Here is a 23,392-nt window from a genome sequence, read left to right as displayed (position 1 = left end):
GAGTACCTACTGTGTGCCGAGCATTGTTCCCGGTGAGGGGAAAGCACAGAGCACAAAGAATTGTTAGGTTTTCAAGGCATTACTTTGGCCACTTTGTGGAGAATGGACCACAGTGGGGTCCGTGGAGTTGGGGTCATGCCAGGGGAATATCCCAGCCGTGGCCTTGACTCAGCTGGTGGCTGGGGCGGGGGGGGGGGTTGGATTCTGGATATTTTTGACGGCACATCCTACAGGACTTGATAATGGGTTGGGTGATGGGGTAGGAGAAAGACAGGGGCTTTCACCCTGGTCCCCTGGAAGGACTGAGATGCCGTTTACTTACTGAGAAAGGAAAGGCTGGGAGCCTTTGAGAAAGGAGCCAGTTTGAGGGGAGGGAGGCAGGCATTCAGCTTTGTTCGTTTTTGTTTTCAAATTTATTATTTATTTATTTTTGGCTGCGTTGGGTCTTCATTGCTGCACACGGACTTTCTCTAGTTGCGGCGCGTGGGCTTTCTCTAGTTGCGGCGAGCGGGGGCTACTCTTCGTTGCAGTGCGCGGGCTTCTCATTGCGGTGGTTTCTCTTGTTGCAGAGCACGGGCTCTAGGCGTGCACGCTTCAGTAGTTGTGGCTCGCGGGCTCTAGAGCGCAGGCTCAGTAGTTGTGGCGCACGGGCTTAGTTGCTCAGCGGCGTGTGGGATCTTCCCAGACCAGGGCTTGAACCCGTGTCCCCTGCCTTGGCAGGCAGATTCTTAACCACTGCACCACCAGGGAAGCCCCCGGACATCCAGCTTTGAATGTGTGTAGTTTCAGATGCCTGTTGGACATCCAGGTAGGGTGAGTGGCGTCCAGAACAAGGTCTGGGTTGGCATTTTGGGCGTATGTTGATGTACAAGTTGTGGACATCACCTTCTTTTTTCTTGGGTAAACACCGTTTACCCTAAACACCTAGGAGCAGAACGGCAGGGTCAGATGGGAGGTGTAAGTTTGACTTCCTAAGGAACTGCTGTGCTGTCTCCAAAGTGCTTGTACCAGTTTCTGTTTCCACTGATGTGAATGAGAGTTTCGCTTTCTCCACATCCTCCTGACCACTTGGACTGGCCAGTCTCTTCATTTTAGCTGTTCCAATAGGTACATCACGGTGGTGAGGTAGCCTCCCGAATCCTTGTGTAGAAGGGTCTCCAAGACTGATCGATAAGTGGAAAGGGAAGTTTTTGCAAACCAGTTTGTAAATTATGAAACCCATTTTTGAAAAGGAAAAAGAAAACCCTGTGAAATGCTTATATGAAGGTCTACAGGCACATCGAAACAGGCTCTGGGGGCTACACGCCACATGGGCCACCCGATTGTCCTGGGAAGGGCAGTGGGGCATGGGCAGGGGACCTGCTGCTGTGGGATCAGCCCAGCATCCCCTCAGAGGGGGCTTCTCAGCAGAATCCTGGAAGAAGAGTGGGCCGTGAGCTGGTGGACGGGCTTTGAGCGGCACTCAGGAGGAGCTAACAGTGGACCAGGCCGGGGTCCTGCCAAACTGACTGACATTTACTGCAGTCTTTTAAAGTATCACTGGTTGAAAGGACTGGGTTTCCTAGACACCCCAGACCTTCATTGCTTGTAATTAGAACCTATGCAATAGTCTTAAGGAGCGTGTGGATTACTTTGTATATTTATTTTTACCACATCTTTTTACATTTCTGTGTTTATGTATGTTTTATTATTTATTTGTTTATTTTAGTGGTACCTGCTCAAAAAAGTTTTTTTATAAATAGGACTGAATAGTCAAAAAAGTTTGGAGTCTACTGGTCTGCAGACTCAAAATGGCTATCAAACTTTTCAGAATTCCCACCCCAGAGCCTTTCTTTCTCTGCCGCATGAAGTTTGGTTCCTGTTTTCCTGCTCTCCAGTGAAACTGGGAGTAGCTGGGCTCCTAGCAGCTGTTTGAAGGCAAACGTGTCCCTGAGGCGGTGGCCTTTCTCATTCCCTAGGGGACTGGCAGTATGACATGGCACTGGGCTTTGTGTCGAGGAGTCACAAGTTCTATTTTTGCTGATTTGTGTTGTTTTGCAGTGTGATCTTAAGCAAATTATTCCATCCTTTCATTCTCCTGTCTTGACGGATGGGAAGCAAGGCAGATGGCCACAGCTTCCCCTCTCCCGTAGCATCCGGTAAGAAGAAAACCATGTCTCAGGGAATTTTAGGGTTCCCAGGCATTCTCCCATATTTGTTTCTGGCTCTTACTAAGTTACTGAAATCTCAGTAGTTTTCACTGATTTGCTGACATCTTACAGCTGCCCCTTCGCCGAGTGATTTCTGGTTGTAGCTCACGTTAGTGGAGCACGTTTTGTCTTAGAACTGCCCACTCAGATCTCTCACTCCTTCATGTCTGGTTGTTCTTTTAAACATGTGTTGATTGGACTTGGTGAAGCAAAGTTAATGAATTTCCACTTTGGTCCCTCAAGGTAGGAAGGCCAAGGAGATTATCAACGCAGCTCGGGAAAACCTTGCCAAGATGATGGGTGGGAGGCCTCAAGATATGATCTTCACTTCCGGGGGCACAGAGGTAAACAGTCTCAACAGTCTCGTGTTCTTTTAGCTGTAAATTATTTTTTTTAAAAAGTAGAAGGTGGCTGCCTCTTGGTATTATTGTTTTTTAAAGAAAGAGTAATGCTTTGTCCTTGATATAATTAGCCAACATTTATCCTATAAGTGAATTCCAGGGGGCTGGTAGGATATTTGTTACATAACGTATAAATTAATTTGCTTTGCATTGCTATTTCAATAAAGAGAGTTTCCCCTTCATTTTGGCCTGTAATCATTCCTTCGAATCCCACTAAGTTGCTTACCCTGTTAAGAGTGTGAGGTTTCCAGTCAGAATGGCCATCATCAAAACATCTACAAATAATAAATGCAGAGAGGGTGTGGAGAAGAGAGGACCCTTCTACATTGTTGGTAGGAATGTAAATTGGTGCAGCCACTATGGAGAACAGTATGGAGGTTCCTTAAAAAACTAAAAATAGAACTGCCGTATGAGCCAGCAATCCCACTCCTGGGCATACATCTGGAAAAGACAAAAACTCTAATTCGAAAAGATACATGCACCCCAATGTTGATAGCAGCACTATTTACAATAACCAAGACATGGGAACAACCTGAATGTCCATGGACAGATGAATGGATCAAGATGTGGTACATATATATATATATACACAATGGAATATTACTCAGCCATAAACAAAGAATGAAATAATGCCATTTGCAGCAACATGGATGGACCTAGAGATTGTCATACTGAGTGAAGTAAGTCAGACAGAAAGACAAATATAATGTGATATTACTTATATGTGGAACCTTAAAAAAATGATATAAATGAACTTATTTACAAAACAAATAGACTCACAGACACAGCAAACAAACTAAGGGTTATCAAAGGGGAAACAGGGGAGAGATAAATTAGGAATTTGGGATTAACAGATACACACTGCTTTATATAAAATAGACAACCAACAAGGACCTACTGTATAGCACAGGGAACTATGTTCAGTGTCTGGTAATAATCTGTAATGGAAGAGAATCTGAAAAAGAACATATATATCATGGAATCACTTTGCTGTGCACCTGAAACTAACACAACATTGTAAATCAACTCTACTTCAATTTAAAAAAAAAAAAAAGAGTTTGAGGTTTGACCCGATTTCAAAGGTACTTATTTTTAAATGGATAGAAGATACTCCGTGACCATGTGATGAAGTCAAGGTCTCTACTCAGTAATTCTCACCATCTCATTTTCTTATTGGAGAAGAAGGTCATCCACAGGTGATGTGACTGTCCACATAAAAAACCAGGAGAATCTGCAGCTAGATTATTAGAGTCAGTAAGTAAATGCAGCAAAGTTATTAATAAAAAAATCAATTGTATTTTTATGTACCAGCAACAAACAGGTATTTACCAGAGCACCAAAAAATATCAAATTCTTAGGAAATAAATCTAGTAAAAAAGCTTTTGTAAGACACCCGCACACACACGTTGGGAAAGGGATAGAAACATTACCGAGAGCCTTCGAAGAAGTTCTAAATAAATGCAGCGTATACCGTGTTCACAGATGGGAAGACTCAGTGTGATAAATACGTCAGCTCTTTCCAGATTGATCTGTAGATTCAAAGCAACTTCAGTCAAGATTCTGACTCTTTTCTGATGGAATTCGCAAACTAATTTATATGGAAATACACAATGCCAAGAATAGCCAAATCTTCAAGATTAAGAACACCGTGAATTGTTCTACTAATTAAGGCAGACGGTCTTAGGGCAGGAGAGACACGAGGCCCGAAACAGGGCCATACCTGGATGGGTCCTTGTCACGTGACAAGGCCTGGCCTTTGTGATGTTGGAGAGATGGATTTCTTAGATAAAATACAGAAAACTTTAATCATAAAAGAAAAGGTCGATAAATTCTACCACCACCACCACCACTAAACAATTTGTAGTTCATCAGAAAACCCTGAAGGAAATCAGAAGACCAGCCTGACAGTGGGTGAAGATGGTAGAAAAATGGGCGAGAAAAGTGAATATGCACTTCACAGAGAAACCCATGTGGTTTCTACGTGGGAGAAGGTACTCAGCCTCATGAAGTGATCAGAATACAAGGGTAAACAACAACATGGTTTGCCTCTGCCCACCCATCAGGATGGTAACAATTAAGAAGTCCAACGACAAGAAGTGTTGACAAAGGATGCACAGCAGCGAGCACGCACGGTGCTGGCAGGAGTGTAGGCTGGAAACCGTTCTGGAAGGTGGGTGGGCATCACCTCGTGAAGTCGAGGCCACGCCACCCCATCAGCCAGCAGCTCCTCTCAGGTACGTACCATAGAAGAAGGGGGCACGTGGGCAGCAGGGGCAGGCAGGAGAGACTGGCGACAACGCAGATGTCCCTGCAAATAGCATGGACCGATATTCAGACCTCTGATGCAGTCCCGGGTGGAAGGGTACCACACAGTCCCCTGCAGCAGCAGCGCGGAGGGATCGTGAGTGTGGAGCGGCGGGCGTCAGCCAGCGGCTATGCTGAGCCGGGCCCGGGCCGAGCCAAGCTGGCCAGAGGGGATGGGAGCTGCCGCCAGGCCCCTGGGCACCGACCACCCCCCAGGACCAGACTCCTGGTGCCCCGCAAGGGGCCGCCCCTGCTGCCCTGTGGGCCGTCCTGGTCTTGCCTGGGGCCAGGTGCTGAGGGGCCTGGGGGCACGTGGTACGTTTTTAGTTGCGACTGACCGGTTCCGACAGAGGCTGCTGTGCTCCCAGTGCCACCTGGGCGCTCAGCGTGGAGTCCTGTGCCCTTTGGTACCTGCAGGTGGAGGCGGCCCATGGGAGGGGCCCAGGCACCTTCGTCGCGTTCACGGTGGGTTGGCTCAGCTTTGACCTGAGGTGTGCGGCCCCCGAAGGCCCTCCTTTCCGGACCAGGAGTCGCTGTGTTTTCTGCGAGGGGGTGACCTGGGGCTTTAAAGGGCCATCCACCTTCAGAGGGACACATCCAGCCTTCCATCCTGGCCGTCTCCTCCCCTTCATCTGGTTTGCTGCGTCTCAGACCTGGGTGAGCCCTGCCGTCGGCCGCCTGGTCCTCCATCAGGGCCACCTTTTGGGCTCTCAGTGCCTTTCAAGTCCTCTGAGCACCGGCTGACCGCGTGTGGGTTCCTCAGCACCCGACAAGCAGCAGCTACCGCCTTCCCGCTGGGCGGCGCCTTCAGACACACGAATAGGTGGGATCTTCAGTTGAGAAAAAATTAATTCAGTCCAATTCCATTCATTTGAAGGTCAAAAAGAGGCAAAATTAGCAAAATCACTTAGGGATCCTTACCTAGGGAGGAAAAGCATAAAGAAAAGCAAGGAAATGATTACCATGCGAATCAGCGTGGAGGTAGCTGGCATGGGGGTGGGGCAGTGATTGAGGGCGTGTGTGAGGTGTTCCCTGGTGTGGGTCCTGTTTTCATCTTGACCCAGGTCACGGTTACTCAGGCCTTCACTGACATACTTTCTCATGAAACTTACATTTCTGTTTCATACACTTTCCTGTGTGTATGTTGTATTTAGCAGTAAGAGAAAAGGTCCTTAAAAACAAAAATCTCCCACCTATCCCCTCAGTTACCCACTTCCTCTCCCTACAGGAGACCAGTAGTAGTTTCTGTCGAGTCCTGCAGAGATAGCCTTTGCCTTAAAAACAGATTAAGTGTGTAGATTTATATATTCTTTTCTCCTTCCCTTTCTACCTCTTCAAGGGTTTGGGGGATGTATAAGCAAATGTGTATGTTTCTCGCCCTTTTTATACAAGTGGTGTGATACTGCATATAGTGCCCGCTACCTGTTTTCATTCAACAAGTGCCTTGAGATCTCTGGCATCAGCCCTTAGGGCGTTCCCCCATGCTTCTACCTCTGCTCGGTGTCCACCGAACAAGCCCCTATGGATAGACGTTGAAGGGTTTCCTAAGGTTTTGCTGTTACGTCATTGTACACTTAACCGGTAGCCGTTTACATGCATCATTTTGCTTCTGTGCAGGTGTAGCTGTAGGGTCAAGTCCAAGAACTAGACTTCCTGGGTCAGAGGGCCTGTTTGATAGATATGCCAGATGGCCCTTAACAGAGGTCGTGCCAGCTCACATTCCCACCAGCGATGGGTGCCTGGGCAAAATATTCTTTCTTGACAGATTTAGGAAATTTTTTAAATGCATAATGTTGCTTAACAAAAAGCCTGCATAATCCACCGGAAACGAATTCTGACATTTTTGAAAGTTGAAAACCCCCAAATCTTTGTAGTTCGGCCTTTGAGAAGGTGCAGCTCAGGAGCTGGTTTTCTTTGAGACCGTTTTTCTATTTGGTTGTTTTCTTTTTAAATGTTAGCTACAAAGGAAACTACAAATGAGAGAGATTGTTACTCTGAGTCTCCCCTTAGCATAGTTTTCGTAAATGATTTTTCTGCTCTGTCTCTGCAGTCAAATAATTTAGTAATCCATTCTGTGGTGAAACATTTCCACAAAATCCATGCCGCAGTGGGGGACACGGCCGAGCGTCCCAGCCCAGTGGAGGGGGCCCTGCCTCACATCATCACCTGCACCGTGGAACACGACTCCATCCGCCTGCCCCTGGAGCACCTGGTGGAAGAACAAGTGGCGGGTGAGTGGGCAGCTGGCTGAGGTGCGGCGACCCGGGGGCCCTCTGGCGCTTGGGCTGCCTGGCTGTGCCCAGGGGCGAAGGTTACGAGGCCTGTCCTTCCAGATTTTCTCTGAGGGAGAAATCAATCACCAGTGCGTGGAACTGGTCGTTCATCACCGCATGAGACGTCAGACTCTTGTACATGATACATCCGTGCATATCTAATAGCATGCCTATAGATGCTAGCCCGTGCTTCTCGTTGTTCGATTTTAATGATTGAATCTTGGCTTGCACTCCCTCTGGTAGAAAGAAAGTGGACCCAGTAGACATTGAGTTCTGGTGGTAAAAACAAGAATAAGTGCACCCCTGCTGGGAGCCTGTTATCTCAGCAGAGAGAAGGTGAGGGCCTCCCGGGGTGGGGGGAGCAGAGGTGGGGGGGTGCTGGGGCCCCATCGGGAGATGCACCTGGCCAGGCAGGTTGAGGGGCAGGTGGAGCCTCTGCCCAGCAGTGGCAGTGGCCCTGGCTACTTCTGGTCCTTTCACATGTCCTGTGATGTGACATCTCAAGACACAGGGTATAGATACTAGCTTTTGGAAACGTAAGAGACATTTTTCCCAAGACAGCCAGGGTTGACCTCTCCTTGGAATAAGACTGGTTTTCTACGAAGCATTTGCCTTCTTACCTTATCTGCCTGGAAACCTGAAGGGGAGGCAGACGAGAGTGTTCTTATCTTAAAGGTAAAGGATGGCTTCCCTGGTGGCGCAGTGGTTGGGAGTCCGCCTGCCGATGCAGGGGACATGGGTTCGTGCCCCGGTCCGGGAAGATCCCACATGCCGCAGAGTGGCTGGGCCCGTGAGCCATGGCCGCTGAGCCTGCGCGTCCGGAGCCTGTGCTCTGCAACGGGAGAGGCCGCAACAGTGAGAGGCCCACGTACCGCAAAAAAAAAAAAAAAAAAAAGATAAAGGAGTGTGCCAGAACTGCTCGGTTTGACTGTGAGCCTTGTTACCACTTTTCCCCTTTGACCACTGGAAAGGTTTTTCTCTTTATGCACCACTCTAACTAAAAAACAGTCAGGTCCAACTTTCTTGTTTAAACTGTCCTTCCTTTTAATCCCTGGTGCCTTTTTTTCTGTGTCTCAGGTACAGGGAAGGGCAACTTAATACATTGTTATTGGTTGCTGTTACATTTTGCCTCTTGTTTAAAATTGTACACGTTTTTACAAAGAATAGACGCGCACCTAAAGATCACAGAAGGGCTTCGAGCATTGCTGTAAAGTGGAGGCTCTTCCCCGCCGCCCCCAGTCCGGCTCCTCAGAGGCAGCCGCCCCTCAAGTCTGCCTTCAGGTTTTCTCGTGGTTGTGGCATTATCACTTTAATTACTTCCACGTTAATACTTAATAACTTACACACATAATCTCCATTTCTTAGTTTATTAACTCAAGCATCTATTTGTTGACTCCCTGGTATAAAACGGGGACTTGACCTCAACTGTCTCACACCCCTCCACCTCCACACTGTCCAATTGTTGCTGTTGTTGTTTTTTACTATATATGTCAGCTTTATGGAGACGGAACTCACGTATGATACTCTTCACCCGTTTGAAGTGTACGATTCAGTAGTTTTTAGTGAATTCACGGAGTTGTGCAACCATCCCCACAGTCAATTATAGAGCATGTCCTGACCCTCAGAAGAACCTCTCATCTGTTAACTGTAACTGTTTCCCTCAACCCTGGGCAACCACTAATACATTCTGTCTCTGGAGATTCCCCCATTCTGGACTTGCATATGAATGGAGTCACATGACATGTGGTCTTTCGTAGTTGGCTTCTCTCACTTGGCGCCATGTCTCGGGGCTCATCCGCATTGTGGCCTGTGTCAGTATTCCATTCCTTTTTATGGGTGAATAATATTCACATTTTATCCATTCGTCAGTTGATGAACATTTGATGGACATTTGATGCTATGAATAATGCCATTGTGAGCATTTGTGTAGAAGTCTTTGTGTGGACGAATGTTTTTGTTTCTCTTGAGTATATACCCAGGAGTGGAGTTGCTGTGTCATGTGGTAACTCTGTTTCACCTTTCGCAGTATCTTGGTGTTTAACCCTAACCTCTGTATCCCGCAGTAGCTGCACCGTTTTCCATTCCCACCAGCAGTGCCTAGGGCTCCAGTTTCTCCATGTGTCCTCGCCAACGTGTGTTAGTGTCTGTGTTTTCCGTAACAGCCGTCCTAGCGGGTGTGAAGTGAGAGCTCATGGGGGTTTTGATCTGCGTCTCCCTGAGGGCTGATGATGTTGAGCAGGTGCTCATAGACTTAATAAAAAGACAGAAGTCCTGGCCGGAGCTGCCTTTCCTTTGCTCCCGTTTGAGTCCCGTAGTGGATGCACCAGCTCCGCCCTTCTCTTGCTGCCCCGCACCGCCCGCCCACCCCGGAGCCCGCCTGCTGTCGAGGCCAGCGCTGCTGCCACCCACTTGCTGGGTATGAGGCGGGGGTCCTCGTCCGTCGGAACCTGGTCCCCTGCCTGCCTCGGCAGTCGGCCCCCACCCTGCTCTCCACAAGTGCACCCTGAACGTGGGTGGCCTCTGGATCCTTTCCTACTTTCTGTGGAGTCAGTTCTCGCCTATCAGTGTCCTGGGTGGGTTCTCCCTGATGCTGTTAGTCTAATGACATCATCTTTCTGTATTCTGGGCATTGCTCAAAATTCCTTGTCCACAGGTGGTCGCCCTTATTGAGAAATATATCCGTTCTCTCGTTTCCATGGGACCTTGAGGGGAAAGTGGGTGTGTTTGTCTTCACCATTTTGAACCCAAAACCTTGATTTGGTCACGTCTCGTTGTTTTCCATCTGCAGTAGTAGGATTCTGGGTGCCTAGAGCAGTGCCTGGCACACGGTAGGTGCTTAACAAAGGCTGGGTCAGTGCCGAGTGAGGGAAGGTTAAGTACTTAGCGCCTCAAGATGCTCCCATGGACTGAGGGTGTCTCAGCTGCTTGCGGGTCCCTTAGAGGCGGAACAGGGTGTCCCCAGACAGCCCCCCAACTGAAGCTCATTGACGAAGCCTTCAAGCCAGTTGTCTGTGGGCGGGGCGATAAAGGGGCTCATATTCCTTCTTCATAGTTTTCTGAACCTTTATGATAAATTGCTTTTTTCACTGTGTCTTAAGTAAACGTTCCAGAAAGGATACTTTGTGGGTTTGACCTCATGCTTGTGTCTTATTCCTCAGAGGTCACCTTTGTCCCCGTGTCCAAGGTGAATGGGCAGGTGGAGGCTGAGGACATCCTGGCGGCCGTCCGCCCGGCCACGTGCCTCGTGACCATCATGCTGGCCAATAACGAGACAGGCGTCATCATGGTGAGTCGCGGCCCCTCTTAGGAAGATGGAGCGCGGACCCCGGCTTCCCAGCCCCGCCTCTTCTTTCCCCTGCTCTTCAATCCGGGAACCTTTCGGTGCATCCTCATTAACAACTCCTCATTTCCCTCATTCCGTCTTCATCAAATCAACACACTCAGCCGTGCGTTTCTCCCTCTCCAGCCGGTGCCTGAGATCAGCCGGCGAGTCCGAGCCCTGAACCAGCAGCGGGCGGCGGGCGGGCTGCCGGGGGTGCTCGTGCACACGGACGCCGCCCAGGCCTTGGGGAAGCGGCGCGTGGACGTGCGGGACCTGGGCGTGGACTTCCTGACCGTCGTGGGCCACAAGGTGCGTCCGTCTGCCTTCCTGCCCTCCTGCCAGGGAGACACCTCGATGCCCGGGAGGCTCACCTGCGAGCAGAGCCCGCGGCCCCGCTCATCCTCCGTCACCGGTGCACCCGGCGCACATGCCGAGCGAGGCCCTGGGTCATGGTGATGGGCAGACCGCGGCCCCGCCCTCGGCAGCTCGGAGGAGAGCCCGGCAGAGCTAGGATGCCGAGGGCTGAGTGCCCACCGGGAATGCTGGGCAGGGCAGCTCATAGGGGGTAGGAGGGGAGGCCAGGCAAGGCCTTCGGGGGAGGGGGGAATGGGAGGGGGAGAGGCGGGGTCGGGGGAAGGATGGGGGGAGTGGAGGTCACAGGTGGGTTTAGCCTGGGAGTGAGTGAGCTCTGCAGCACGGAGAGTGTGTGCAGACCCCTCCTCAGCCCACTCACCCCCGCACCCAGGGACGGAAGATGCAGGGTTCAAGAATGATGGCCTCTCTAACTTGACTAAAAGTGTGGCTCTGAGTGTGAGGTTGTGGTTTTCACAGCCCTCATCTCTAGGGTGTGCTGGGGAAATAGTTAACAGTGAAGACCCTTCTGAAGCTTTTGCTCATCTTTCCAGCAGCTGACTAGAAGCTGGATTATTTTTAGTAATTTCCCCTCAGCTGGTTCCCAAGGGAGTGAGGTGCTGGCCTGACATGGGGGCCCTTGAGATTTCTAGCTAATGTGGATTTGAGAGCATGGAGTCATCCGCAGGACAGCCCTTGGCCATCTCTCTCTCCAGCCCCTCTCCTTCACAGAGTCTCCCACGCACCGTGCAGGTGCTCTGCTGCCCCCGAGCTGGGGGCCAGAGTCCAGCACCTGCCCCCACCCAAAGGCTTCTGTGACCCCCGCGTGTCTGCAGTGGGGATGGGTGGCCACCTGCGGGACCAGAGGAGGCGGGCCTGACGTCATAGAGTATCTCTGTGGGCCTCTCAATACATATATGGAAAAGGTCCCCAGAAGGTTCTTGTTGAATAAATGACTGACTTTTCTTTCAGTTCTATGGCCCCAGGATTGGAGCACTTTATGTCCGAGGGCTTGGTGAACTCACCCCTCTGTACCCTATGCTGTTTGGAGGTGGACAAGAACGGAATTTCAGGCCAGGGTAAGGTAGAAGTTTAACGAGGTGTCTGGGCCGCTGGCAGTGTTGTCTGTATGTAGGGCAGTGGCTCTCCCGTCTCTTGGAAGCACGGTGATAGCACAGCACTCTCATCTCCACTGAGTCAGACGTGGCTCCACTGGCTGGTTCTACACGTGGGGCTCACAGATCTGCAGTCTCGTTGGGGATGATTCAAAGCAGATGAAGGAAGTCTCTTTCAGCTGCTTCAAAGCATCCAGTTCCTTTTGTTATTTTGGCCCAGCCACCAAAGAGGTGCCGCCGGAGCCCCCCGGCTGAGATGTGCTGCCCTTCTCTTGACTGTGGGGTGAGCACCTGGTTTCCTCTCTGAAAGCGCCTGTGTCCCCATGACCTGCAGGGGTGTTTTAACCAGGGAATGAGGTGGCACCAGCACCACACGTGTTGTCAGAAACTTGATAACAAGAGGAAGAAACAGACAACATGTGGTGAGTTCCCTAGGGTTTCTCTTGCTTCCTTTATTCCAGAATTAGAGCAGAAGAAGCCCGCAACTCAGAAACACCAATAAGGGCTGATGAAAAATGCCCAAGAAAGCCCTCTCTCTCCAGCCAGTGGACCAGGGAAAGGAGAGCCTAGCAACACAGAGAACTTTTAGACAATACCTGCTTTTCTCCAGCCCGTCACCATGGTAAACTGCTGCTACCCCCACCTGTGCCACAAAGGAGTGTAGGGAGCCCAGACTTCACCCACACAGGCTGTGACAAGAGCCCCACGCCCCGCCTGTGTCAGACAGGGCCTAGTGAAGAGCCAGGACTTTTGCCCCACCACAGTCATGCACCCCACCAAGGTGTCAGTGGAGACCACGTGGGCACCCTGGGCTTCCACCCATACCCATCACTAACAAGGTGCGTTCTCCTCTTGGATGTTGACACGGACCGAGGAGGGAACCTGGACGTCTGCCCCTGCTTGGCAGTAGTCAGTTGGCACACTCCTCCTGCCAGAGGAAGGTCAAAAAAAAGACAGCTAATACGGAAGGGTTAAGAAGCATCCAGATTCATAACGACATAGGGCTGTCCAGGTTTCAACTGAAAATCGCTCATCATCCTGAGAACCAGAAAGATCTTAAATCAAAGAAAAAAGACGATCAAGAGATGCCAACACTGAGATGACAAAGATGTTAGAATTATCTGATAAGAGATTTTAAGGCAAACACAATAAAAATGCTTTAATGAGCAATTATGAACACCCTCGAAACAGAAGAAATAGAAAGTGTCAGCGAAGAAGAAGATGTAGAGAAGAACTAAACAGAAATTTTAGAACTAAAAACTACAACAGCCAAAGTAAAAAGCTCAGTGGACAGGCTCACCAGCAGAATGGGGCAACAGAGGAAAGAGTGAACTGAAAGAGCAATAGAAGTAACCAATATAAAAAACAGACAGGAAGTAGACTGGAAGAAGATTGAACAGAGCCTCCGGGGACCTGTGGGACTATAGCAAAAGATCTAACATTCATTTCGTTGAGGTCCTGGAGGGACAGGAGAAAGAGGGTGGGATGAAAAAGAACTTGAAGAAATAATGGCTGAAAACTTCCCAAATTTGGCAAGAGACATAAACCCACAGATTCAAGAAGCTGAACAAAACCCAAACAGGATAAACCAAAAGAAATCTACCCTAAGACATAAATAGTAAACTTCCATAAAAGAAGGACAAAGAAAAATCTTGAAAGCAGCCAGAGGAAAGAATAAATAACACCTTATCTATAGGAAAAAAATAATTTGAATGACAGTAGATTACTCTTCTGAAGCCATGGAGGCCAGAGAAAGTATGCAAAAATTTTCAAGTGCTCAAAGAAAAGAACTGTCAAACCAAATTAAAAACACAGCAGAAATATCCTTCAGGAACGAAGAGGAAATCAAGACATTCTCAGATGAAAGAGAAAACTAACAGAATTTGTCACCAGAAAACCTACGCTAAAAATGACTAAAGAAGTTCTTTACACAGAAAGGAAACAGTAAAAGAAGGAACCTTGGAACATCAGAGAGAAAGAGCATGGTAAACAAAAATATGGGTAAATAGGGGGCTTCCCTGGTGGCGCAGTGGTTGAGAGTCCACCTGCCGATGCAGGGGACGCGGGTTCGTGCCCTGGTCCGGGAAGATCCCATATGCCGCGGAGCGGCTGGGCCCGTGAGCCATGGCCGTTGAGCCTGCGCATCCGGAGCCTGTACTCCACAACGGGAGAGACCACAACAGTGAGAGGCCTGCGTACCAAAAAAAAAAAAAAAAAAAAAAACGGTAAATAAAATAGACTTTCCTTCTCTTCAGTTTTCTAAATTATGTTTGATGGCCTAAGCAAAAATCATAGCACTGTCTGATGTGTTTCAAAATGTATGTGGAAGAAATATTTAAGATAATTATATTATGAATGGGGGGAGGGTAAAGGGATGTAAAAGGAGGTAAGGTTCCTGTTCTTCCCTTGAACTTCTGAAAACTGTTTAAGTAACCCACAGAAAGGTAGGAAAAAGAAAACAGAGAAAAAATAAAATGGAAGACTTAAGCCCGAACATCAACAATTACATTAAATGTAAATGGTATAAATATACCAATTAAAAGGCAGAAATTGGCAGAATAAAAATTTAAAAAACTGATCCAACTATATGCAGTCTATAAGAAACTTGCTTCAAATATAGCAAGAGGCAAGTTAAAAGTAAAGGTTGGAAAAAAGTGTATCACACTAACATTAATCTAAGGAAAGTAGGAATGGCTATATAACATGAGATAAAGGAGACTCCAGAGCAAAGAAAATAGAAAATTACCGGGGATGGGGGAGGCAGGGGGAATTATATAATGATAAAAGAATCAGTCCACCAAGAAGACATAGCAATCCTAATGTGGATGCACTAAACAGTAGAGCTGAAAAGTATGTGAGGAATAAAAAATCCAAACTAAACTGAAAGGAAAAATAGACAGATCCACAATTATAGATGGAGACTTCAACACCCTTCCCTCAACAATGGATAGAACAACTAGACAAAAATTGGCTAAGGTTAGAAGAACACAATAACACCCATCAACCAACAGGATCTAATCAACCTGTTTGGAACACTCCACCCAACAACAGCAAAATACACATTCTTTTTTTTTTTTTGGCGGTACGTGGGCCTCTCACTGTTGCGGCCTCTCCCGTTGCGGAGCACAGGCTCCGGACGCGCAGGCTCAGCGGCCATGGCTCACGGGCCCAGCTGCTCAGCGGCATGTGGGATCCTCCTGGACCAGGGCACGAACCCGTGTCCCCTGCATCGGCAGGCAGACTCTCAACCACTGCGCCACCAGGGAAACCCGAAGAGTAGTTTTTCAGTTTGTTACATCAGTGTATGGGAACCACTGGTCTTCGGGGGTGTTCCTGTCCCCTCCTGCACAGCCCCCCTGAACACACACACTACGCCCCAAGTATGTAGTAACAAAAGATTCATCCCATATTACAGTTGAGAGGCTTCAGCTGAAACGTCAGCTGAAGGGAACGGAGTGGGGAGTGAGTTCCTCAGACCCTCACCTTGTTTGGCAGGGAGACCAAAGAGGGGGGCTCTGGGGCCTGCAGTCGGAGGAGGGCTTTCTCCTGGGTAGGAGGCGGGTCCAGGTAGAATTGTCACTTGGACGCCCACTGTTGTTGCCCACAGTGGGCCACGCCTACTGTCCCTGGGCGATGACGAGGGTTTGGGGGCTGGCAGCTGCCCTTGTTTAGGAAAGATGTTGGTGTGACTTTATTTGAACACCTGACTTTCAGATAGACAGGATTCCTTCCAGGGATGTCTGTTAATCGCTTTGCATGGAAATAGGATTGAATCCTTTGTCTCTTACAGGACAGAGAACACCCCGATGATTGCCGGCCTTGGGAAGGTAAGCCTTGGTGACCTCGGACAGCCGAAGCCGTGTGTTGTCCATCGATGTCTTCCTCCTGTGTTTCCGCCTCACTCTCACACCACTGCCACACTCACCACACTTCTGACACCAGATGTGCGGGGTTGGGGGTCCCCACCCAGCAATTCTGTGGCACCAGCTGAGCTTCCTACAATTCAATTCTGACACTGTCTACCCAGAGTTACTGTCAGAGCCCACAGGCTAAGGGCTCAGTTGTGGGCACCCACAACTTCAGATGCCAACTGCCACCCGCACTTCTGACCAACCAGCTGTGAATCAGAGGTTCCCATGGCCCCTCCTTGAGTTCAGTGTATTTTCTAGAACAGCTCACAGAACGCAGAGAAACTAGAGTACTGGTTTATTATGAAAGGATATGATAAAGGGTACAGGTGAACCTCCAGAAGGAAGAGAAGTGTAAGGCAGGGGATGTGGGAAGGGGCTTCCACGCCCTCTCCAGGCACCAGCCTCCTAGCACCTCTGTGATCAGCAACCTGGAAGCTCTCTGAACCCACACTGTTGAGGTTTCTATGGAGGCTTTGATCAGTCATCAACTCTGTTTCCAGCCCCTTTCCCATCTCTACAAAAATTCTAGGCTTCTAATCAGGACTCGGTGACCAGCCCCTATCCAGGAGCCCACCCGGGGTCGCCTCATTAGGGCAAAAGACACTGTCACCCAGGAAGTTCCAAGGGATTTAGGAGCTTGGCAGCAGGAAGCAGAGCCCAAGCCAGAATATTAGAATAAAGGCTGCTCCTCCTGCTTAGGAAATCCCAAGGGTCTCAGGAGCTCCGTGCCCGGTCCAGGGCGGAGGCCAGAGCGCATATTTTCTACGATCTCACATCAGTTTCCCAGCAGCTTTAATAGGTCTCCTGGCTTTAGGAGAGATCACGTTCACGATCCCAAGAAGCAGACCAACATAAGAGGAACCTTGAATGGTATTTATCAACCTGGAGATGTGCTGTTTAAGAAATGTGGAGTGGGTTTCATACGCTTAGCATTTAAAAGGGAAGCATCTTTTCTCAAGTCTCTTCTAATATTAAAAGCAATGACGTCATCACCACAGGTTTGCTCCTCCCCTGGGTCCAGTTACCCCCGCCCCCCGAGACGGTGACAGAGGGGCAGCTTCTTCAAGATCTTCCTGATGAGGATTAGACGGCGGCGCAGCAGCGGCAGGCCCCTCCGCTCCCTTCTGCAGCCATGACCCTTTCCTCGCTCCTGGCTTGCACCTGTGCCCGGGCCCTCTGACCCTGCTGTCACTGGAGGGGTGGCACACCATTGTCGCCCCCTCCCCTTGCTCAGCCTGGCCCTCCTCGGTGTGGTCTGGCTCGGGACACGCCCCCCCTCTCCCCGGGAGGTGTGTCCTGGCCCCCCTGGGGCGAGTCAAGGTCTCTATGCTGCCTTCCACCCCTTCCCCGTGTGCCGACTGAAGAAAGGCGCCCCCCTGCGGCCACCCCCTGCCCTGCACCCTCACAGTCTTCTGCCAGGGTGTTCCTCCCCCAGCCTTTAAAACCGGCCTCCCATGGTCCTCACTGCTCCAGCTTCTTCCCGGGTCCTCCGCCCCACAGAGCAGCCCGCACGCATTCTCACCCCCTACCCTTCTCCTGACACCTGCTCTGCTCCCCAGAAGCTGGTCGAGGAGGTCCCCATTTCACCCTGTGACCTCCTGCAGCTGTGGGACCGCTTCTCCCCCCGGAGGTTCCTTCTCTGCCTCTTCACCCGTCAGCATCCTGGGTGCCTCCTCTCTCTCTCGCTGTGCTCACTCTGTCCCGTGGCTCTGATGCCAGCCTGTGCTCTGGTCTTGGACTTGACATCTCAGGGCAGGTCCTGACCTGCTGGGAGGTCCACGTCCCACCTGCTTCCTCAACGTGTCCTCTGAGCCCACGATGTGTCCTGCTCTCTCTCCTGCATCGTTGGCGTCTCTCCCCGTGGTGCCTCCTGCCACCCAGGCTCTCAGCTGAGAAATCTAGGAGGTGCCCTTGATCTGCCCTGTCCCGTCCCCCGCACCTGATGCAGCAGCTGGGCTTGTCTGTTCAGTCTCCACGAGAGGTCCAGGACCTGCCTCTTGTACCGACTCTAGGCCGGATCATCCCCGTCTTGTGTGTGGACGCCGCATCCACTCTCCACGTAGCATCCAGTTCTAACACACAAATCAGAGCAGCCCACCCCTTCCTCAAAATCCACGTGCATCTGCCTTGTGTTTAGGCTCAGATCCCGCCTGTCCTGGGGCCTCTGGGGCGCTGTCCCCCTCGCTCACTCTGTTCCAGGAGCGCTCGCCTTTCCCCCTGCAGGGCCTTTGCCTGGAATGCCCTTCCCCGCTGCCCCGAGTTCCCGTCACGGCGCCCACCCGTCGGTCTACCGTGGTCACCTCTTCCCTGGTGTGTCTGTCCCTGGGATGGATGTGCCTTCAGGACTGGGATTGCCTTTGGTCACCGGCTAGGGACCCTGCAGCGCCTGGGGTATCCGGAAGCCTGAAAAAGTAAATTCCTGTTAACCAGTGAAGGGTACTCGGCACTTATCCCGGCCCCGGTCACACGGTGGGCGCGTACTGTGTATCTGTGAGGTTCCAGAGAGTGAGCAGTTTGAGGCCGTGTCGCCGGTCTGCCTTCGGGGAGAATCACCTCTGCTGCTTAAAGCTGTCTTGCTCCCCTTGTTTCACTGTAACTGAGGGGCCCTCCTGTGTCCCTAGGCGGCTGAGCTGGTGGCAGAGAAGTGCGAGGCCTATGAAGCCCACATGCAGGCTGTGCGCGACTACCTGGAGGAGAGGCTGGCGGTGAGCGCCCGCGGCCCGGGGCTCTGGGGACGGTGAGCGCCCGCGGCCCGGAGCTCTGGGGACAGTGAGCGCCCGTGGCCCGGAGCTCTGGGGACAGTGAGCGCCCGCGGCCCGGGGCTCTGGGGACAGTGAGCGCCCGCGGCCCGAGGCTCTGGGGACAGTGAGCGCCCGCGGCCCGGGGCTCTGGGGACAGTGAGCGCCCGCGGCCCGAGGCTCTGGGGACGGTGAGCGCCCGCGGCCCGGGGCTCTGGGGACAGTGAGCGCCCGCGGCCCGGGGCTCTGGGGATGGTGAGCGCCGGTGGCCCGGGGCCCTGGGGACAGTGAGCGCCCGCGGCCCGGGGCTCCGGGACGGCGGGGCCGAGGCCCGGAGCTCTGGGGACAGTGAGCGCCCGTGGCCCGGAGCTCTGGGGACGGAGGGGCCGAGACCCCCAAGGCGGGCTCCAGACCAGGCGACTTTCTCAGACACGTGACAGAAATACCAGAGACGGAGTATCTCAGGGTTGTGTGAAGACGATCCAAATGTATTCAGAAGTTTCTTCTCCCAGTTAACTTTGCTCTCCATAGTCAGTCTCCCTGACTATTATCAGTAGATGCTTATCAGTAAGATAATCATTCTGTGTGTTGAGGGTAAGGTTTTTTTTTTCCTGCCACACCCGTGTGGCTTCCGAGATCTTAGTTCCACAACGAGGGATTGGACCCAGACCCTCAGCAGTGAGAGTGCAGAGCCCTAACCACCGGACCGCCAGGGAATTCCCAAGAGTGAGGTTTTGTTTTCCAGAAAGTCTGAAGTTCAAGCAGTTGGGGGGAGGGGGCTTCGAAGATGTTACTGCACATATTCTGTTCATTTTCCAGGCTGAGTTTGGTGAGCGAGTCCATCTGAACAGCCAGTTTCCAGGCACTGAGCGACTCCCCAACACCTGTAACTTCTCCATCCAGGGACCCCGGCTGCAAGGTGACGACGGCCCCCAGCTCTCCCTGGCTGGGGGCTGGGCTGGGCTGGGCAAAGCTTGAGCTGTGGGGAGGCGTGGGCACTGGCCGAGGGCAGGGTCACCCCACCAGGCACTGTCCTGTGGTGGTGGGGCTCTGGGCACAGCTGCTGACCTGCTCCAGGTGCTAAGGCTCTCTCTGGACACAGCACAGCGGCGCTCAGCTCTCACAGGGTCCTAGCCCCGCCCCAAAGATGTGAGGGATGGAGATAAAGTGAACTGAATTTTAGGCTAGTTGGTCCATCTTTGTCTGCAATTTTTACAAAACATTTTATGAGGGTCAGGAAAGTAGAGGCAACCAAGTGAAAACTGGCCCAGAGTCAGGCTGAATTGCAGATCTGTGGGCTTCATTAGTTCCCGCGATCTCTGCCTCCCCGCTGGAAAAGTTAGGGTTCAGGTTAGGACTAGGCTTGGGGTTAGCGTTAGGATTAGCCTTAGGGCGACTTGTATCCCAGACGCTTAGGACTTGGCTGCCCGGAGTCCCTGAGGCTTGAGTCCTGGGTGTAGAGCATCCTGTTTGTCTGGGAGGAGATTACGGTGGCCCCGAGAGCACGGGAGAGCCGACCTGAAGGGCAGTTTTCACCTCTTAGAAGAAGAGGTCGTTGCCTCGTGGTCACTCTGAGAAACGGGGCAGCGTGTTTGGACCACGAAGAAACCCTGGGGCGGCCGTCACCGGGTCTGGAGTGCATCCTCGTTGGGAAGGAAGCACACGGCTAACTCTCCAGGCCTCCCCGCTGTGGGAAGGGCAGTTCCTCCCTCTAGTGTCTTCCCCGCCTTCTTCTGGGGGCAGACTGTATATTCTGTGAGGACCTGTGTGAATTTAAATGAGACAGGCTGTTCGTTTTAATTAAATCGCAGTCATCGGTGTTGGGGTTTTTTTGTTTGTTTGTTTATGTTTTGGGTTTCTTTTGGCTGCGCCACGTGGCTTGTGGGATTTTTAGTTCCCCGACCAGGGATCGAACCCGGGTCCTTGGCAGTAAGAGGGCAGAGTCGTACCCACTGGAGCGCCAGGGAATTCCCATCATTGTATTTTTTTAAATCTCTGTGCCTGTGAAGGAAGAGGGAAGTGCCTTCTAGCTTAACACAGACAAGCTCCCAGTGTCTCTCCCTTTAGAAAACGGAGATGTCAAGTTAGACATTATTACCAGGACAGCACGTTACTCGGTAAGACAGCTCGTCAGGATTCTGCGAGTCCTGCCAGGCAGCTGGTGGTACCACATTCTCAAGGCCAGTCTTATGAGGCCGAAGAGTGTCTGCTTTTCTGCAGCCAAGGGGCAGAGGAAGCGCTTCCTCTGGGACCTGCTGTGGTTTCTCTCACCTGCCGTCAGAGGGACCTGTGCCCTGGGATTCCATCAGGTGGTACGAGGGAGGGAGCGTCCAAACTTGCAGCAGGGAAGAGAGGCAGCCCCCGCCTGGACTCCACCTCAGGGGCCCTGTGCTCTGTCTCCTAGGCCACTTGGTGCTGGCCCAGTGCAGGACGCTGCTGGCCAGCCTGGGGGCTGCGTGCCACTCGGACCATGGAGACCGGTGAGTGCTCTCCACGTACTTGGCCGCGGCATCCAGGGCGCATCGGGGCTCTAGGTTTGGGCAGCTCTGCAACCTAGCAGGGGCGTGGACAGTGACCAGATGGCGCAGGCCCTCGGGAGGAGCGAGTGGGAGCTGCAGCTGTCAGGGGCCTCGGGCTGGACCCGGAGATGGGCAGCAGGGCTCCGCGTGAGGTGGGGAGCGGGGAGGAGGGGCGGGCTGGTGCAGCAGGGCCGGGCTGCGGGCGCCCACTTCAGCCTCGAGAAAACCGGGAGCTGTGACCAGATTTGGGTTCAGATCACGCCCCCTGCCAGGAGCGGGCGGAAGCGGGAGGGGAGGGTGGAGCCTCGGGCCTGGGCATCGGGAGCAGCCCTGCTGGAGGAAGAGAAGGGGGTTCGGTTTCTTGGGGGGCCCTGCAGGCGGGAGTAGAGCTGGATGCGGCCACCTGGGCTCTGGAGAGAGCGGAGCTGTGGTCGTGATGAGCAACAGGCCTCTGTTCGAGGCCAGGGCACCGGGACCAAACTCAGCACTGACTTGGGCGGGCCGCAGCCTCCAGGGTCTGCAGGAGGCCGTCCCTCTGCCTCGCGTGTGGCTCAGCGTCCCTTCCAGGAACCGAGCCCGCTAGCTCCTTGGAGATGGGAGTTGCCACAGTACCCTGGGCTCCGGCTCTCGGGTGCAGGGGCCAACAGCCGCCTCTGTGCTCCCGGGGTCGGGGTCTGTGCCAGGGCAGGCCCGGCTGGAGAGCAGGGAGGCTTTGAGCCGGCCCTTGGTGACGGTGGGCCAAAGAGTGTGCGTGGCCAGTGGGGAGCTGGCCAAGGACACGCGGCAGCCCGGGAGAGCCCGTGTCCTGACGGCTGGCCCATCTCCCCGCCCCACAGGCCATCCCCGGTGCTGCTGAGCTGCGGCGTCCCCTTGGACCTGGCCAGGAACGCCATCCGGCTCAGCGTGGGCCGCGGCACCACCCGGGCCGAAGTGGACCTCGTCGTGCAGGACCTGAAGCAGGCGGTGGCCCGGCTGGAGGGCCAGGCCTAGTGCCCAGGGCGGTGCCAGAAGGAGTCTTCCTCTTGTCCCAGAGCGTGTGGGCTCCGGGCTCCCTCCCGTCCCTTGGTCAGTGAGGGAGCGGGTCTGCTGGGCCCACAGACGCCACCGGTGCTGAGGGGCCCAGGACAAGATGCCCTCGTGGGACTGTCCCTGTCACTGCTGCCCAGTGGCACCAGTTGGATTAGAAACTCTTCAGCCGCGTCCACCCTCCCCTCTGGGAAGTGGGGCGGGCTTGTTGTAAGCACGCCCTTCCTGGAAGGTGGCATTTTTATCCGAAAGGTAAAATCCTAGTATTTATAATTGATTGTCAGCTGCTCTCATGGAAATAGGAGACCTGGTTTTTGGCTGCTGTCCTGGCCTCTGTGCACCTGTTGGCTGAGAGGTCAGTCCCTCCTCACCCTCATGGCCCTTCTCAAGCCCTTTCAGAGGGTGGGGGCCCCTGTGGTCAGGCCCCTCCCCGCTGGGCGTCCCCCCGCTTCCGGGCCCGCCCATCCTCCTGATCACTTGCTGGTCACTCGGGCCACCAACCACTGGGCGCCCTCTCTCCCAGTCCGCAGGCCCCTCCCGTCCCTTCCATTCGATCATTTGCTCAGGGTTTCAGCTCAGCCGTCAGAGTCACGGGCGGCAGCGCCTGCGTGATGCTGGCTCATTCCCAAGGCGGAAAATCATTCATCCCTCGCTCAGCTCCCATCTCAGTTGTATTTGCGGGAGGATTCTTTGATCTTCACAGTGGCATTGTGGTGTCTGATTCACATCAAATGTCGTGTCTATGGAGACATTTACATAGGAGTGGGTTTTTTTAATTGAATAACACTTGTAATGTGCGGTTGAAAGGTGCAAGGAACTTCGTGATGGCTCTGAGGAAACAACCGTCAGAAATTAGATGAACTAATAAAAGCTTCCAGTGCTTGTTTTGGACATTTTGTGGTTCTTCTAGTGGGTGCTTCTCTTGGGGGCACAGTGTGTCTGTGCCGGCAGTGGGGTGGGGTCAGACCCACTGCTCATGCATAATCACGCCTTAGCTTCAGGAACTTGGCTTGCGACTGTGTCTCTGGGAGCTCTAGAAAGTAGGTCCCTAACATGCAGCATCCTGCTTCCGCCAGGCAGAGGCTGTGGTGTCCCGACTCCCCCAGCAAAGAACTATGGGTGTCCAGCCCCACGGAAGAGGACAGTCTGGAAAAAGATGCTTGGCAGCTCTGGAAAATGCACTCGGGACCTTTAGCTGCAGCACCAGAGACTCTCGGTCAGGCCCTGTGCCCGTCACCGGCCC

At 52.5% G+C, this 23,392-nt stretch overlaps 1 protein-coding gene across 8 annotated transcripts in view; it reads left to right on the top strand.

The window, feature by feature from the left end:
* Nucleotides 1–23,058, top strand: part of SCLY (selenocysteine lyase) — a 29,519-nt gene extending 6,461 nt beyond the window's left edge. For 5 of the 8 annotated variants that reach the window (XM_060015836.1, XM_060015835.1, XM_069540825.1 and 2 more), the window contains 10 exons: nt 2,433–2,533; nt 6,945–7,125; nt 10,326–10,453; nt 10,634–10,798; nt 11,813–11,919; nt 15,746–15,782; nt 18,488–18,571; nt 19,424–19,523; nt 21,009–21,084; nt 21,960–23,058. In XM_060015836.1, the coding sequence (XP_059871819.1) occupies nt 2,433–2,533; nt 6,945–7,125; nt 10,326–10,453; nt 10,634–10,798; nt 11,813–11,919; nt 15,746–15,782; nt 18,488–18,571; nt 19,424–19,523; nt 21,009–21,084; nt 21,960–22,113 (1,133 nt within the window). In that variant the 3' untranslated portion in view covers nt 22,114–23,058. Of the gene's footprint in view, nt 1–2,432; nt 2,534–6,944; nt 7,126–10,325; nt 10,454–10,633; nt 10,799–11,812; nt 11,920–15,745; nt 15,783–18,487; nt 18,572–19,423; nt 19,524–20,147; nt 20,817–21,008; nt 21,085–21,959 lie in introns of those variants that run through there. The other 3 variants (XM_060015842.1, XM_060015840.1, XM_060015841.1) reach the window with 2 other exon arrangements.
* Nucleotides 23,059–23,392: the final 334 nt, after the last annotated feature.

The sequence above is a fragment of the Delphinus delphis genome, chromosome 7 (genome assembly GCF_949987515.2).
Source record: "Delphinus delphis chromosome 7, mDelDel1.2, whole genome shotgun sequence".
Lineage (NCBI taxonomy): Eukaryota > Metazoa > Chordata > Mammalia > Artiodactyla > Delphinidae > Delphinus > Delphinus delphis.
Note: the sequence above shows the minus strand (reverse complement) of the source record. Positions and strands in the feature narration are given on the sequence as shown.